A 13,162-nucleotide genomic window follows, 5' to 3' on the forward strand; every position below is an offset into this window, starting at 1 on the left:
TGATTAATAGGTTGTTTATCCTCAAAGTCCAATGTCCGAAACTCTTCATGAGGTGGGATCCAAAATGGCGCTGGTACATGTGTAGATGGACACAACTGTAGGTGGCGCCACCTCTGGATGGGCGGAGAAGCACAAGATGATACTGTGTGATACTTTTATACTAAATCCACTTTCCATCTGGTTTGATTCAGTTGAGTGTAAACGTCTTACATAGTAAAAAAAAAAAAAAAAAACTAAATCAAAACTTGATCCAGAAAAGTCCAGAATTTACCTCAGTATTTATGATTATGATGCAGCTGCTGACAAATTATTGACTATTCAAATCACTCCCCGGGTTGCCAGATTGTTCACGAGAAAAACGTCTATCAGGAGATGGTTTAATTCAACAACACCGCTTCTACCCTCGTCTACCCGCTGCTTCTTACTGAACATCTCATTCCTCATATAATCCCCATTTGCTCCCCTCCAGTCTTCTGGGAAGATGTTTTGTGAGACACCCAGACTGCTTTTGAAAAGCTCAAATCCGACAGCAAAGAGCGTCTCCGATGCACAGCGGTGCACCGGCATGCATGAAAATTACAATCCACACCTCGCCTAAATGTCGCAATTAGCAGTTATCACCCCCGCGAGGCTGCTTTCCCCTTTTGTAATAATAATTAGAAGGAAGTGAATATCCGAAGTGAACGGCACGAGTTTCTCACCGAGCCACAGGCAAGAGAAAAAATGCTTTCCAAATCCGTTCAATACATTCTTGTGGGTTTTTTCTTTCCCTGACAAAAGAAGCAAGAAATGTCCTTGAGAACTTTATGGAAATGATAAATAGATAACGCTTCTCTTTACCAGGCGAGTTTGCCGGGGGGGGTTTTTGTATATTTTTTAAACATTATTTATATATAGATTTTTTTTAATATATAGATTTTTTTTAATATATAGATTTTTTGCTATATTATAAAAGAAAAGGAGATAAAACCCTAATAAATCCCAATCCTGGGTGTCTCTTTCTGACGCTCAGAATTTCTATTTAATGCGAGATATAAATCAAATCGCAAGTCCATCGTTATGGTGCGATAGTGTAACATCCCTTCACCCGTCGACATAATAACCCTAATGGAGTACAGCGTTCAAAGCCCAAAAAAAAAAAAAAAAAGCGTCCGATTTCATTACTGGGGTGAAATAATCATTTATGCAGGGCCTGAAAGCTTCGAGAACAAAAAGACCAAAAAAAAAAAAGAAAAAAAAAAAAAAAATCCACCTCATTTAACAAGCAAACAACAACAAAAAAATCTCTAATGGATTAAAAAAAAAAAAAAAAAAAAAAAAAAAGCCATAATACATTCATAATACATCAGAGAGGTTTTTTGTTCTCGGTGCATTAGACTGACTTGAAGATGAGCGAAAAGGGGGAGGAAGGGCAGGAGATGAATAAATAAACAAACAAACCAACCAATAAATAAACCCTCTTTCATTTGCAAATGTGCAAAGGTTCCAGAAGAGAGTTATTTTTATCCCTGAAGCGATAATAAAATGCTAATTTGTGCAAAATGCAAAATGCAAAAAAAAAAAAAAATGCTCTTAATGTTTGAAAGCAGAAAAATCAATAAACAGCAATTTTATATTTTTTCTAGTTGATTTGACTTTAATCCTTTTTATCTGTTTGTCATGTGACCATGAACAAATGTGATGGTGTGTATTTATACGGAGCCCTGAAACTGGAGACTCCGTCCTTAAACAATTAAACAAACACGTACAGCGCAGACGAGTTTATATTGTTATTTATTAGATGGCAAAAAAAATCCCTAATGAATGAATAATAAAAAAAAAAAATTCATATTTACACACGTTCATCACCAATATTTTTGGTGTCTTTGCGTTTGCTTCTTTGCAGCTCCAAACCTGATGCCACTCCATCTATGATTTACATGCGAAATCCGCGTACCGGCAAATTCCGATCCTGCGGGGCGTGAATAAACCGTACCGAACAATTAAGACGTGCTCAACGGGCCACTAGGGGTCGCTGGGACGCATGTAGCTACGTGAAAAGAAGCGAATTTCATACACCGAGATCGAAGGTGAGTTTATTTGCGAGCGCCGAACTCGAGTTTGTCCTCGGTCGACTGTACCTGAGGATTAAAGGTAAAAAAAAAGGGAGCCGCTGTCCAACAAAAAAAAGTGCTGAAATACAACCAGATTACAGCGCGGAACTGAAAGGAATCGGCGCTCGGATCTCAGGGACGTCTAAAAGAACATCAGAAGATGTGTTTGAGGTGTTTGATGCCGTAGGTTTTGAAGAAGACGAGCAGGATGAGCGTCCACAGGCCGAGGATGAAGCCATCCGGGGGATGCCAGTCCTTCTGCTTGGGTTTCTGTGTGGAGCGTTTAAAAAAATTAAATAAATAAATGTCGCCGTGACTATATATATATATATATATATATATATTCACTTTTAAATCCCTTCCCCATTACGCATGCATCAGCAGGAGTGCATTTATATGCTAATGCGGCCGAGAGGTTTACTCTCGGAAAGAAAAGACGTACCACCCTGACTCCGCGATTACGTTCGAAGACGGCGCCGTCTACTTAAATACGCGTGCTGCGGAGGAGCGCTACAACTCTCTCTTATCTAATAAAGCAGCACGCGGCCTGCGGGGAAGGAAGACAAAGGGCCGTCTTTAGAGGAAGTTACGGCGCGCGAGAGAGAGAGGGCTGGGTGCGCCGAGCACGGAGGAGCGCCCATTCGCTTATTATCATCAGAAAACTAACGTCTGCGTGGCATTCGGAGGAGATTCTAAAGCAGAAATAAAGTCCTTCTTGCGGCCAAGCGCCATTAGCTGGCGGCGTGTGCCACTAGAACTGTTTCACTGTGTTTGTTTTTTCCATAAATTTCCTTAAAAATAATGACCAAGATTACGAGATTGAAGTCGTGGCACTACGAGAGGAAAAAGTCACCACGTGAAGGCGCTCACACTGGAGACACCTCCCTGAAACGTCGTCTCCCGCCAGACCTCGCCGTAGCCTCTATGACTAGGACATGGGAATGAGGTTAAAAATCATTATGTAGTATTTAAGACGTACCTGATGAATGATCTCAGACACTGGTAACTGATCGACGTATGAAAGCAGCTCGCTCGTCTCGTTTTTCTGAGCTCCAGGCCTGGAGAAAATAATAATAATAAAAAAACTCGTTACTGTTTGTGCAACACACATACAACAATTAATGCAGTTTAATCATAAAAATGAATTTAATCATCATATTCTTACAATAATAAATAAGATCGATGGCTTAAAGTGCACAATATTTCCAATCTGGCATCCTGGAAGTAAAAGGATGAAATGTCCAATGTGGGTGGGGCCGTGTGGAGTAAGGCGGAGCCATACGGAGTGGGGCTGGGTGGGGTAGGGCAGAGACATTAGGAGATGGGTGGGGCCATGTGGAGTAAGGCGGGGCCATACGGAGTGGGGCTGGGTGGGATAGGGCAGAGACATTAGGAGATGGGTGGGGCCATGTGGAGTAAGGCGGGGCCATACGGAGTGGGGCTGGGTGGGGTAGGGCACAGCCATTAGGAGATGGGTGGGGCCATGAGGAGTAGGGAGGGGCGATGATGTGTGTCAAGATTTTGAGCATGGATTATATTCGATTATAAGAAGTGGTCATACGTGAGACTCCCATTTTCAGTCTCGTAGCACGTCGTGATCCATTATAACGTCTCCAAATGTCGCATGAAGCCGCTGATCGCTTTTCCCCTGATTTCTGATTAGTTCTTTTTCACCCCGGTAAGAAATTTCAGTATACTATTGATATATTCATGCAGAAACATTTGCTTGCATTTCCTATTCCCTTTTTTTCCCCCCTTTCTGTGGACCTGTGGTTATATGAGCTTGGCCCTCGACGCGTGCTGGCTAAGCTCTTCCAGGATGCCTACGGGTCGATCGAGGGCACTCGGAGATCAGGAAGCCGGGCCAAAACGCTGCTCCTTTCACGAAATGTAATTTGGGACGAGGCCGCGGATAGCAGACGCGAGCGAAGGATATCGACGCGGAGCAGACGAGCGAAACAAAGGACTCGAGTAATGAATGAGAGCTGATCGATACGAAAGACTGTTCTACAACCACAAACGCTTTCGGACAATAGTTTGTGGACACCTGAGCATGAGAGGTCAGAAGGCACTTATTTATGTAAATTGATGATTTGCTGTCAGAAATTGTTGCATCGCGCCGAATCGAATTGGTGAATCGTATCGTATTGCATCGGTAGCTGCTTCATGGCCTTTCGTTAAACACTGGACAGGAAGGATAAAACGGAAGAAAGAGTCTATTACGGCGGCACAATCCTCTTAATGGAGAACATGGCAAGGCTGGGAGGCAGCGGAGATATGGAGGAACGAGGGATGAGGTGGATGTATGTGCTGCATCCTCATTTCTAGATCACAGGCCCGTTTTGACCTAGTGGTCAAAAGTATGAACTGCAACAAATGAAAAAAAAAAGCCCCACTGGGGCATGAATCACGCTGCCCCATGTTCACTATTTAGTACAGCATGTTAACCAGACAGTTAATGACTGGGTTGCCAGATTGGGCAATTATGTCGATAATGTTCTTAATTTTCAGACAACACTATCCATGTAAATGTCATCCACACTACGTGGGACAAATTTATCCTGCGTTTCCTCGCAGCACGTTGTCCTCAGGCTGGGCCAGAATGGAGAATCTCGTCCAAGCCCCCCGAAATCGCACTGTGGCCCAATCGAATACGCTTTCCAAGCGATTAGGAAACGAGGAACGGTTCGCCTTGATCGGCATGTGCCCCGCGGGCGCTCGCTCCTCCCTCTATTCCTCGTCCATTACCGCCCCGCTGATTAGTTCGAACGCAGGCGTGATTTCCCCTCCGAAGCCTTGAATTAAAACTGTGATAATGAAGCGCCTCTCCCATTAATTGGAAAAGCTGTCGCTTGGAGCTGCTTGTGCTAATGGAGGCGGCTGTTAGTCCTATATTCCCCCCCACCCTCTCTCGCTCTTCCCTCGAGGGGAGGGGACTACGTCTCGCTCGCTTCATGCGAATGTTTACGCTGCATTATTATTTCATCAAAAAATGACCAAAAAAAAGACAGACCGAAAACAAGCAAACACTGTAAACTGGAATGAGAAGTTACGATGCTCCTGTGATCCTGTAAAGGAAAAAAAATAAATCCATCAACTCCTTCCAGCCAATCAGAATCGAGAGAATTCAGTTAAAACGTCCTGTTCGAAACGACGCTTAACAGCAATGAAGCATTTCTTAAACAGCATCCGAGTTTGAATCATTGAATATGGTTTCTTCTTGAATGTTGAAGAGATTTTAACGGGCCTAAGACAGACACATGGAGACGGGAAGAGGAAATCCATGATGCACTACTGCCACCTTGTGGTCTCCTTGATAGACACCTATATTCATAGAAATGTTTACTTCATCATGGACAATAGTAGATGCATTTAACATTTAAACCCCATCTTGCTCTTATAATAAGTGCCACTCTTCTGGAAAGATGTTCTTCTAGATGTCATTCAACCACAAAAGCGATAGTAAAGTCATCTCAAAAGTGTTCAATAGGGTTGGAGCTCTATAGCAGGAGATTTTAAACTCAAACCCGTGGAAACCATATCTTCATGCTTCCAGCTCCAACACATGGAACCCAGATCTTCATCCTGGGTCTCGTTGTTCAAGTGAAGGGAAAATTCATGCTCCACAGAAGTCTACATACTTTTTCAGCTTAATGGTGATGTGGAGATGATTTTCAAGTATCTGAGGAAGGAGATTCCAGCATCAGCGCTTTGGAACAATCGAAAAGGACTCTGTACCTCCTTTGGCACCTTCAAGACGCCACAGTTTGGTACGTTTTATGGCTTCCTGTTAACAGCAACCACAGCATCCCTGATGCTTTTCAGCCCACCACAGCTGTCCTGAGTAAAGGTCTTCACATTACAGATGTAGGTTAGAGAACGAGTGTGTGTCTGTAATATTAACATGTTGGCGTGTGACCGAGGCTTGACGTGAGCGAGTCTGTGACTGCTGATGGAGCAGATAGACGCTAATGGACTCGGAAAGCGGGAGGAAAACGAGTAACGAGGCCTCCTGATTTCATTCTGCGCCGCCGGCGCCATGGCGACAGATGTGCAGCAGGGGATTAAAATGGCATTTGTAGAGCGGATGTCGCAAATTGGGCTTTTATTCGATTCCAGGCCAATGCTGATGGCAAAGAAAACACACGCGAGTGTGTGTGTGTGTGTGTGTGTGTGTGTGAGAGAGAGAGAGAGAGAGAGAGAGAGAGTGTTCTTTGGCACTCTGTTCGCTCTGAATCCCATCATCACATTATACAGAGTGGGAAGCGATTGAGTTTTTTTCCTCCCAAAGTGGTCGAGGGCCAAAAGTTTTGGCACCTCTGATTGAACAGGTCAGTAGTTTGCCTGTTTAACTCTTTGTTTTATTTCTCTTTGGATCTCTTTCTATCCATCTCTCCCTCTTCTTAGCTCTTTTACCAACTGGATGTCTGTTTGTCCCCCCGTCTCTCTCTCTCTCTCTCTCTCTCTCTCTCTCTCTCTCTCTCACAATTATTGTATATAACAACACGCCAAGACGAACGTCAAAGGAAACATCGCTCACGTGGTTGTGGACGTTTCCCAGACGGGGGCGCTCAGCTCCACCAGCTCGCGCGTCAGCTCCACTTTGCGCACGCTGCCGAAGAAGTCGGTGATGAGGACGCTGCCGGGGTCTCGCTGGAACAGGTTGGTACGGTGGCCCGGAGTCGACACACACTGGCTTTGGGGACACACCTTAAACTAAAGATCAAAAAAAGAAAAAAACAAACAAAAACAAAAAGAGTGTCATTATTTGAGTTAACAAAAGGCAGATAGAAACCAGTAGACCCCAGGCACGTTGAGTGGTGGGTAACCTGCTGAGGCAGAGAAAAGGTCGACCTCCTGCGCGTTTCAAAGCGTTTGACCTACACGGGGACTCGGCAGTCCGTTTAATGTGGCCACGTTTTTCATCTTGCCACCGTTTCATCTTACAGCACACGACTGAAATGACGCGAACTTCAGCACCGTGAATGTCGGAACAAAACTTAAATAATTACAGCTGGCAGACTTTGATGTGACACTGTTTATACACCCTCAATATCATTTCTCGTTATATAACGCGTCTGAATGACCGACCATCACCTTAATTATGACCTCATTTCACCTTAATTATAACTCAATTAAGCCTTAATTATAAATGTACTTCACCGTAATTATGACTTTCTAACGACTTTATTTCACCGCAATTACCCGAATTTTTAATGACTATTTCACTGTAATTACGACTCCATTTCGGGACATTTACGACTTTAGAACTAATTCGCTTCACCGTAATTACAACTTTATAAAAACTCCATTTAATACAATTACCACTTTATAACTAATTTTTTTTTTTCACTGCAATTTGCGTCTTTATTATGACCCCATTTCACCACGATTACAAATTAAAAAAATTAAATTTATTTACCACAATTATCAGTTACAGTTGTTTTGCTTAAATGGACCGAACAAATGTCACCACCAGCTCAAATCAAAACACACACACACACACACACACACACACACACACACACACACACACACACACACACACACTGACCAGATCATTCATATTGGCCTGACTGGCAGGATGGACTTCTTCCAGGAACTCCAGCAGGTAGAAGGTGTACCTGTCCATCAGATGGACTCCGATAGCGAGGTCCGGCTGGTGCTGCACGTCACACCGACAAACACAAACCATCAAAACTCATTCAACAAAAGGAAATCTTTATTTTTCACACCACATTTCCCACCTCTCAAAAGTTTTTGCCCCCTCCCCACCTTGAACTCAAAACAAGTTGTTACACAGTCATACGTCATTTTTTACACATTAGGAATAAAACTTTTTTTTTTTTTTTTTTGGGGTCAAATCCAAAAAAACGCTGAGAGCTTACTGAAAGCGAGTCCTCTCCGACTTGGCTGCTGGCCAGAGCCATAATGTTGGGCGAGTAGAACCTCTCGTACATGGACGCCCCCTGGCAGGTGTCGATTATAAACAGCAGCTCGTTATACCTGATGGGGAAAAAAAAAACGTGATCGTTCAGGAGTCGTCATTTGTTCGTACAAAAGGATCGACTTCCTGCTCAATTATTCCATCAGCAGGCACTCTAACGCGTGGCCGTAACGGCAGCTGGGAACGTTTCAGCGCTCATCACATTGACCTCCCGTTCGGTTCCGAGTCGCCGGCCCACAAAACGTGCCATTAACGGATTAGCGGGATTGACGTTAAAGCCGGTTAATACGCCTGGATCTTTGTTGAGGTCGAATCCGGATGTGCATCGACGCGTGATTTAGGTCGATCTCTATCCCGGGAAGGTACGTCCTTAATTACACTATATGCAAAAAAAATGTGGACACCTGACTGTGCTTTCTGAACATCTCATTCCATTCCTTATTTCTTCTTATAATAACCCCCAGTCTTCTAATAGAATCAGGTCACCTGACTTTTCCAGCCTTTGGAAGCGGTAGCATGAAATTTTCCCCTGAACTTGGAGACCCAAACCTGTTCCAGCATGACAGTGCGCCATGAAGATCTGCTTTCCATGGGTTGGAATGAAAGATCTCCTGCTTTCACATGAATGCTTCACACTGACTGCACCCCCAGGCCTCCTCACCTCACCTCCATCAGTACCTGACTTTACTTAAACCCTCACGGCTGAATGAATCTCCGCAAAATCTAGCGGAACATCTTCAGAGAAGAGTGGAGCTTAATATGAGAACAAATGCACATGAGGAATGAGATGCATAGACAGATAGACAAGTATATATATATATAAAGAGAGAGAGAGAGAGAGAGAGAGAGAGAGAGAGAGAGAGAGAGAGAGAGAGATATTGATGGATAAATAGATATAGATCATTAACAGATGGATGAATAGACAGACAAACAGATTCAGAGAAAGAGAGATTAATAACCAGATAGATAAATAGATAGATAGATAGATAGATAGATAGATAGATAGATAGATAGATAGATAGATAGATAGATAGATAGATAGATATTTCTTCAGCAGCACACACACACATTATTATAGAAACACATCATAGCGTACAATTTCAGCACCACAATCAGCGCCCAAAAGTTTCACATGTTTCTACCTCCGTTTCTGCCACATCTGCTCGAACGCATCGGCCAGCTCCACGTTGCTGATCTCCTCTGAGTCCTGGAACTTCAGGAAGCCGTTCCCGCCATGACCTGTCCCAAACACACAGTTACCAAGCGTCAAGAAACTGAACACACTTACAGTCCTGCGGTGGCCATTTTTATCCAGAACTAAAATAAATAAATAAATAAATAAAGTGTTGTTACCCGTCAGGTAGATGAGGATGTTGCTGCGGTCGTCACTGAGTAAGCGTTTGGAGCGAGGTGAACTCGCCGGGAGCCGCCCTGTCAGCACTCTCAGAAAATTCTCCACTGTCACCTGACCAAGCCGATAACACATCCAGAAATAGATAGATAGATAGATAGATAGATAGATAGATAGATAGATAGATAGATAGATAGATAGATAGATAGATAGATAGATAGATAGATAGATAGATAGATAGATAAGATTCGATAAATTTTCTTTTGTTTTCTTTATTTATATTTATGTTGTTGTAAAACCAGCATACAAACAAATAAGTCCCTGATGTCACTTATGTTACAGCAGCTGTACACTTTCTTTAAGTTAATATATATATATATATATATATATATATATATATATACAGTGAGGAAAATAAGTATTTGAACACGCTGCTATTTTGCAAGTTCTCCCACTTAGAAATCATGGAGGGGTCTGAAATTGTCATCGTAGGTGCATGTCCACTGTGAGAGACATAATCTAAAAAAAAAAATTCAAAAATCACAATGTATGATTTTTTAACTATTTATTTGTATGATACAGCTGCAAATAAGTATTTGAACACCTGTCTATCAGCTAGAATTCTGACCCTCAAAGACCTGTTAGTCTGCCTTTAAAATGTCCACCTCCACTACATTTATTATCCTAAATTAGATGCACCTGTTTGAGGTCGTTAGCTGCATAAAGACACCTGTCCACCCCATACAATCAGTAAGAATCCAACTACTAACATGGCCAAGACCAAAGAGCTGTCCAAAGACACTAGAAACAAAATTGTACACCTCCACAAGGCTGGAAAGGGCTACGGGGAAATTGCCAAGCAGCTTGGTGAAAAAAGGGTCCACTGTTGGAGCAATCATTAGAAAATGGAAGAAGCTAAACATGACTGTCAATCTCCCTCGTACTGGGGCTCCATGCAAGATCTCACCTCGTGGGGTCTCAATGATCCTAAGGAAGGTGAGAAATCAGCCCAGAACTACACAGGAGGAGCTGGTCAATGACCTGAAAAGAGCTGGGACCACCGTTTCCAAGGTTACTGTTGGTAATACACTAAGACGTCATGGTTTGAAATCATGCATGGCACGGAAGGTTCCCCTGCTTAAACCAGCACATGTCCTGGCACGTCTTAAGTTTGCCAATGACCATTTGGATGATCCAGAGGAGTCATGGGAGAAAGTCATGTGGTCAGATGAGACCAAAATAGAACTTTTAGGTCATAATTCCACTAAACGTGTTTGGAGGAAGAAGAATGATGAGTACCATCCCAAGAACACCATCCCTACTGTGAAGCATGGGGGTGGTAGCATCATGCTTTGGGGGTGTTTTTCTGCACATGGGACAGGGCGACTGCACTGTATTAAGGAGAGGATGACCGGGGCCATGTATTGCGAGATTTTGGGGAACAACCTCCTTCACTCAGTTAGAGCATTGAAGATGGGTCAAGGCTGGGTCTTCCAACATGACAATGACCCGAAGCACACAGCCAGGATAACCAAGGAGTGGCTCTGTAAGAAGCATATCAAGGTTCTGGCGTGGCCTAGCCAGTCTCCAGGCCTAAACCCAATAGAGAATCTTTGGAGGGAGCTCAAACTCCGTGTTTCTCAGTGACAGGCCAGAAACCTGACTGATCTAGAGAAGATCTGTGTGGAGGAGTGGGCCAAAATCCCTCCTGCAGTGTGTGCAAACCTGGTGAAAAACTACAGGAAACATTTGACCTCTGTAATTGCAAACAAAGGCTCCTGTACCAAATATTAACATTGACTTTCTCAGGTGTTCAAATACTTATTTGCAGCTGTATCATACAAATAAATAGTTAAAAAATCATACATTGTGATTTCTGGATTTTTTTTTTAGATTATGTCTCTCACAGTGGACATGCACCTACGATGACAATTTCAGACCCCTCCATGATTTCTAAGTGGGAGAACTTGCAAAATAGCAGGGTGTTCAAATACTTATTTTCCTCACTGTGTATATGTATATATATATATATATATATATATATATATATATATATATATATATATATATATATATATATATATATATATAAAATAAAATTGAAACAAACAAATCCTGCTGGATGGTTCGACAAGCCCCGCCCACCTCATATCCGCGGTAATCGACCTCTACGTCGTCTCCGTACACATTCAGCTCCATGTTCTTGTGGCTGAAGACGGTGGCAGGTTTGGGGTTCCTGTGGTTGCAGGCCATGTCGTCGGCTAACATCAGGACGATGTGACTGACGGAGGACAGAGAAGGAGGACGAGATGAGCGGGGGTGGGTGTAAGACGTGGAGGTCTTTGTCGTCATGGTGATACGAACCTGTCTGGGATGCCCAGTCTCTTCACACTGCGGTACACGGACAGTACGTTGGCAACGTGCCGATAGTTGAACCAAAATCTTGAGGTGCAGACCTGCGCACAAGCATTACATCACACATCAGATCAAATGAGGAGGAGGATGAGGATGAGGATGGGGAGGAGAAATCAGGCTGACACTCACCAGCACTGCCCAGTTGTTGGTGTGGCCGCTGCTGAAGAACTGCGTGGCTTTGGTCTGAAACACGGGTGAATAACGAGATGGTGAAGAAGTTCATGTGTAGAAAAATCAGTTCTGAATGAAACTCGTTCTTACTCTATAAAGACCAATGGATCATGTGACATGACTGGTTGCTATGGAAACATTTCTGTCAAATTCCTGATTGGGCAGGATGTTGATTAACATCCTGTACAGGGAGTTTAATAGAAGATGTTCCATATAATACGAGAGAGAGAGAGAGAGAGAGAGAGAGAGAGAGAGAGAGAGAGAGAGAGAGAGAGAAGGTTTGAGAGAGAAAGAGAGAGAGATGGATAGATAGATAGATTAATCAGAGAAATATAAACAAAAACAGACAGACAAGCAGGCAGATAGATAGATAGATAGATAGATAGATAGATAGATAGATAGATAGATAGATAGATAGATAGAATCCGCCTTTCTGTGTTTGAAAATGTAATACAAAATATTCTTTTGCGCAAATGACCCTATTTTATGCGAAACGCGTTGAAGCCCAAACCCTTCCCAATTCGATAAATAGTGCACTAGATTGATGCGCACGAGACGCCCTTTTCTTCACTACATAGTGCACCTACGCAGGGAACAATCCGCGATTCGGAACGGGCCCAGGGTTGCTATGAATCGGGTAGACTGTCAAAGCGACACTAGAGAATGATTTCGATTTTAAAGAAAGAAATGAAAATAAGAAGATTTACCTCAAAACTGTTGCTGTGCGCGACTGGAAAGACCACCAAACAGTTTATTAAAGCGTACAGTGTTATAAATAGAAAAGTTCCCATTTCGGCTAGCAGCTATTGAGAGCTCTGACAGCGTCTCCTCCCAAACCCGGAAGTAGCGCATCGATCACGGATTTATAAAAGACACGGCTTTAAGTTAAAAGTTAAAGAAAAACAAACAAAAAAACAAATTATAAAGTGCGTGCACTAAAACCCCCCCACTAATTTTCATAAACTTTAATATTCACATATATAAAAAAATCAATTCCTGAGCGTTTTAATTGATGTTTGAGGTGATATTTTATTCATATTAAACATAATTGACAGAACTGCAAATGTCTAATGGTAATAACAAAAATAATTGTTAAACTTTAAGCTCTTATATATTCACACCAAATATTTATTTATTTATTATTTATTATCCAATATTTTACAAACTTTTTTATGCTTAAGGGGC

General features: G+C 42.6%; 1 protein-coding gene across 1 annotated transcript; it reads right to left on the minus strand.

The window, feature by feature from the left end:
• Positions 1–1,754: 1,754 nt before the first annotated feature.
• Positions 1,755–12,836, minus strand: pigk (phosphatidylinositol glycan anchor biosynthesis, class K). Its single transcript, XM_083541348.1, has 11 exons — positions 12,685–12,836; positions 11,936–11,989; positions 11,756–11,847; positions 11,537–11,672; positions 9,394–9,505; positions 9,183–9,279; positions 7,982–8,099; positions 7,648–7,758; positions 6,634–6,809; positions 3,073–3,151; positions 1,755–2,363 (listed from the first exon to the last, which is right to left on the minus strand). Exons 1-11 carry the CDS (start codon positions 12,766–12,768, stop codon positions 2,247–2,249), a joined length of 1,176 nt encoding a protein of 391 aa, XP_083397474.1. The 5' UTR covers positions 12,769–12,836; the 3' UTR covers positions 1,755–2,246.
• Between the last annotated feature and the right edge of the window lie 326 nt (positions 12,837–13,162).

This window comes from Silurus aristotelis (assembly GCF_946808225.1).
Source record: "Silurus aristotelis genome assembly, chromosome: 5".
Classification (NCBI taxonomy): Eukaryota; Metazoa; Chordata; class Actinopteri; order Siluriformes; family Siluridae; genus Silurus; species Silurus aristotelis.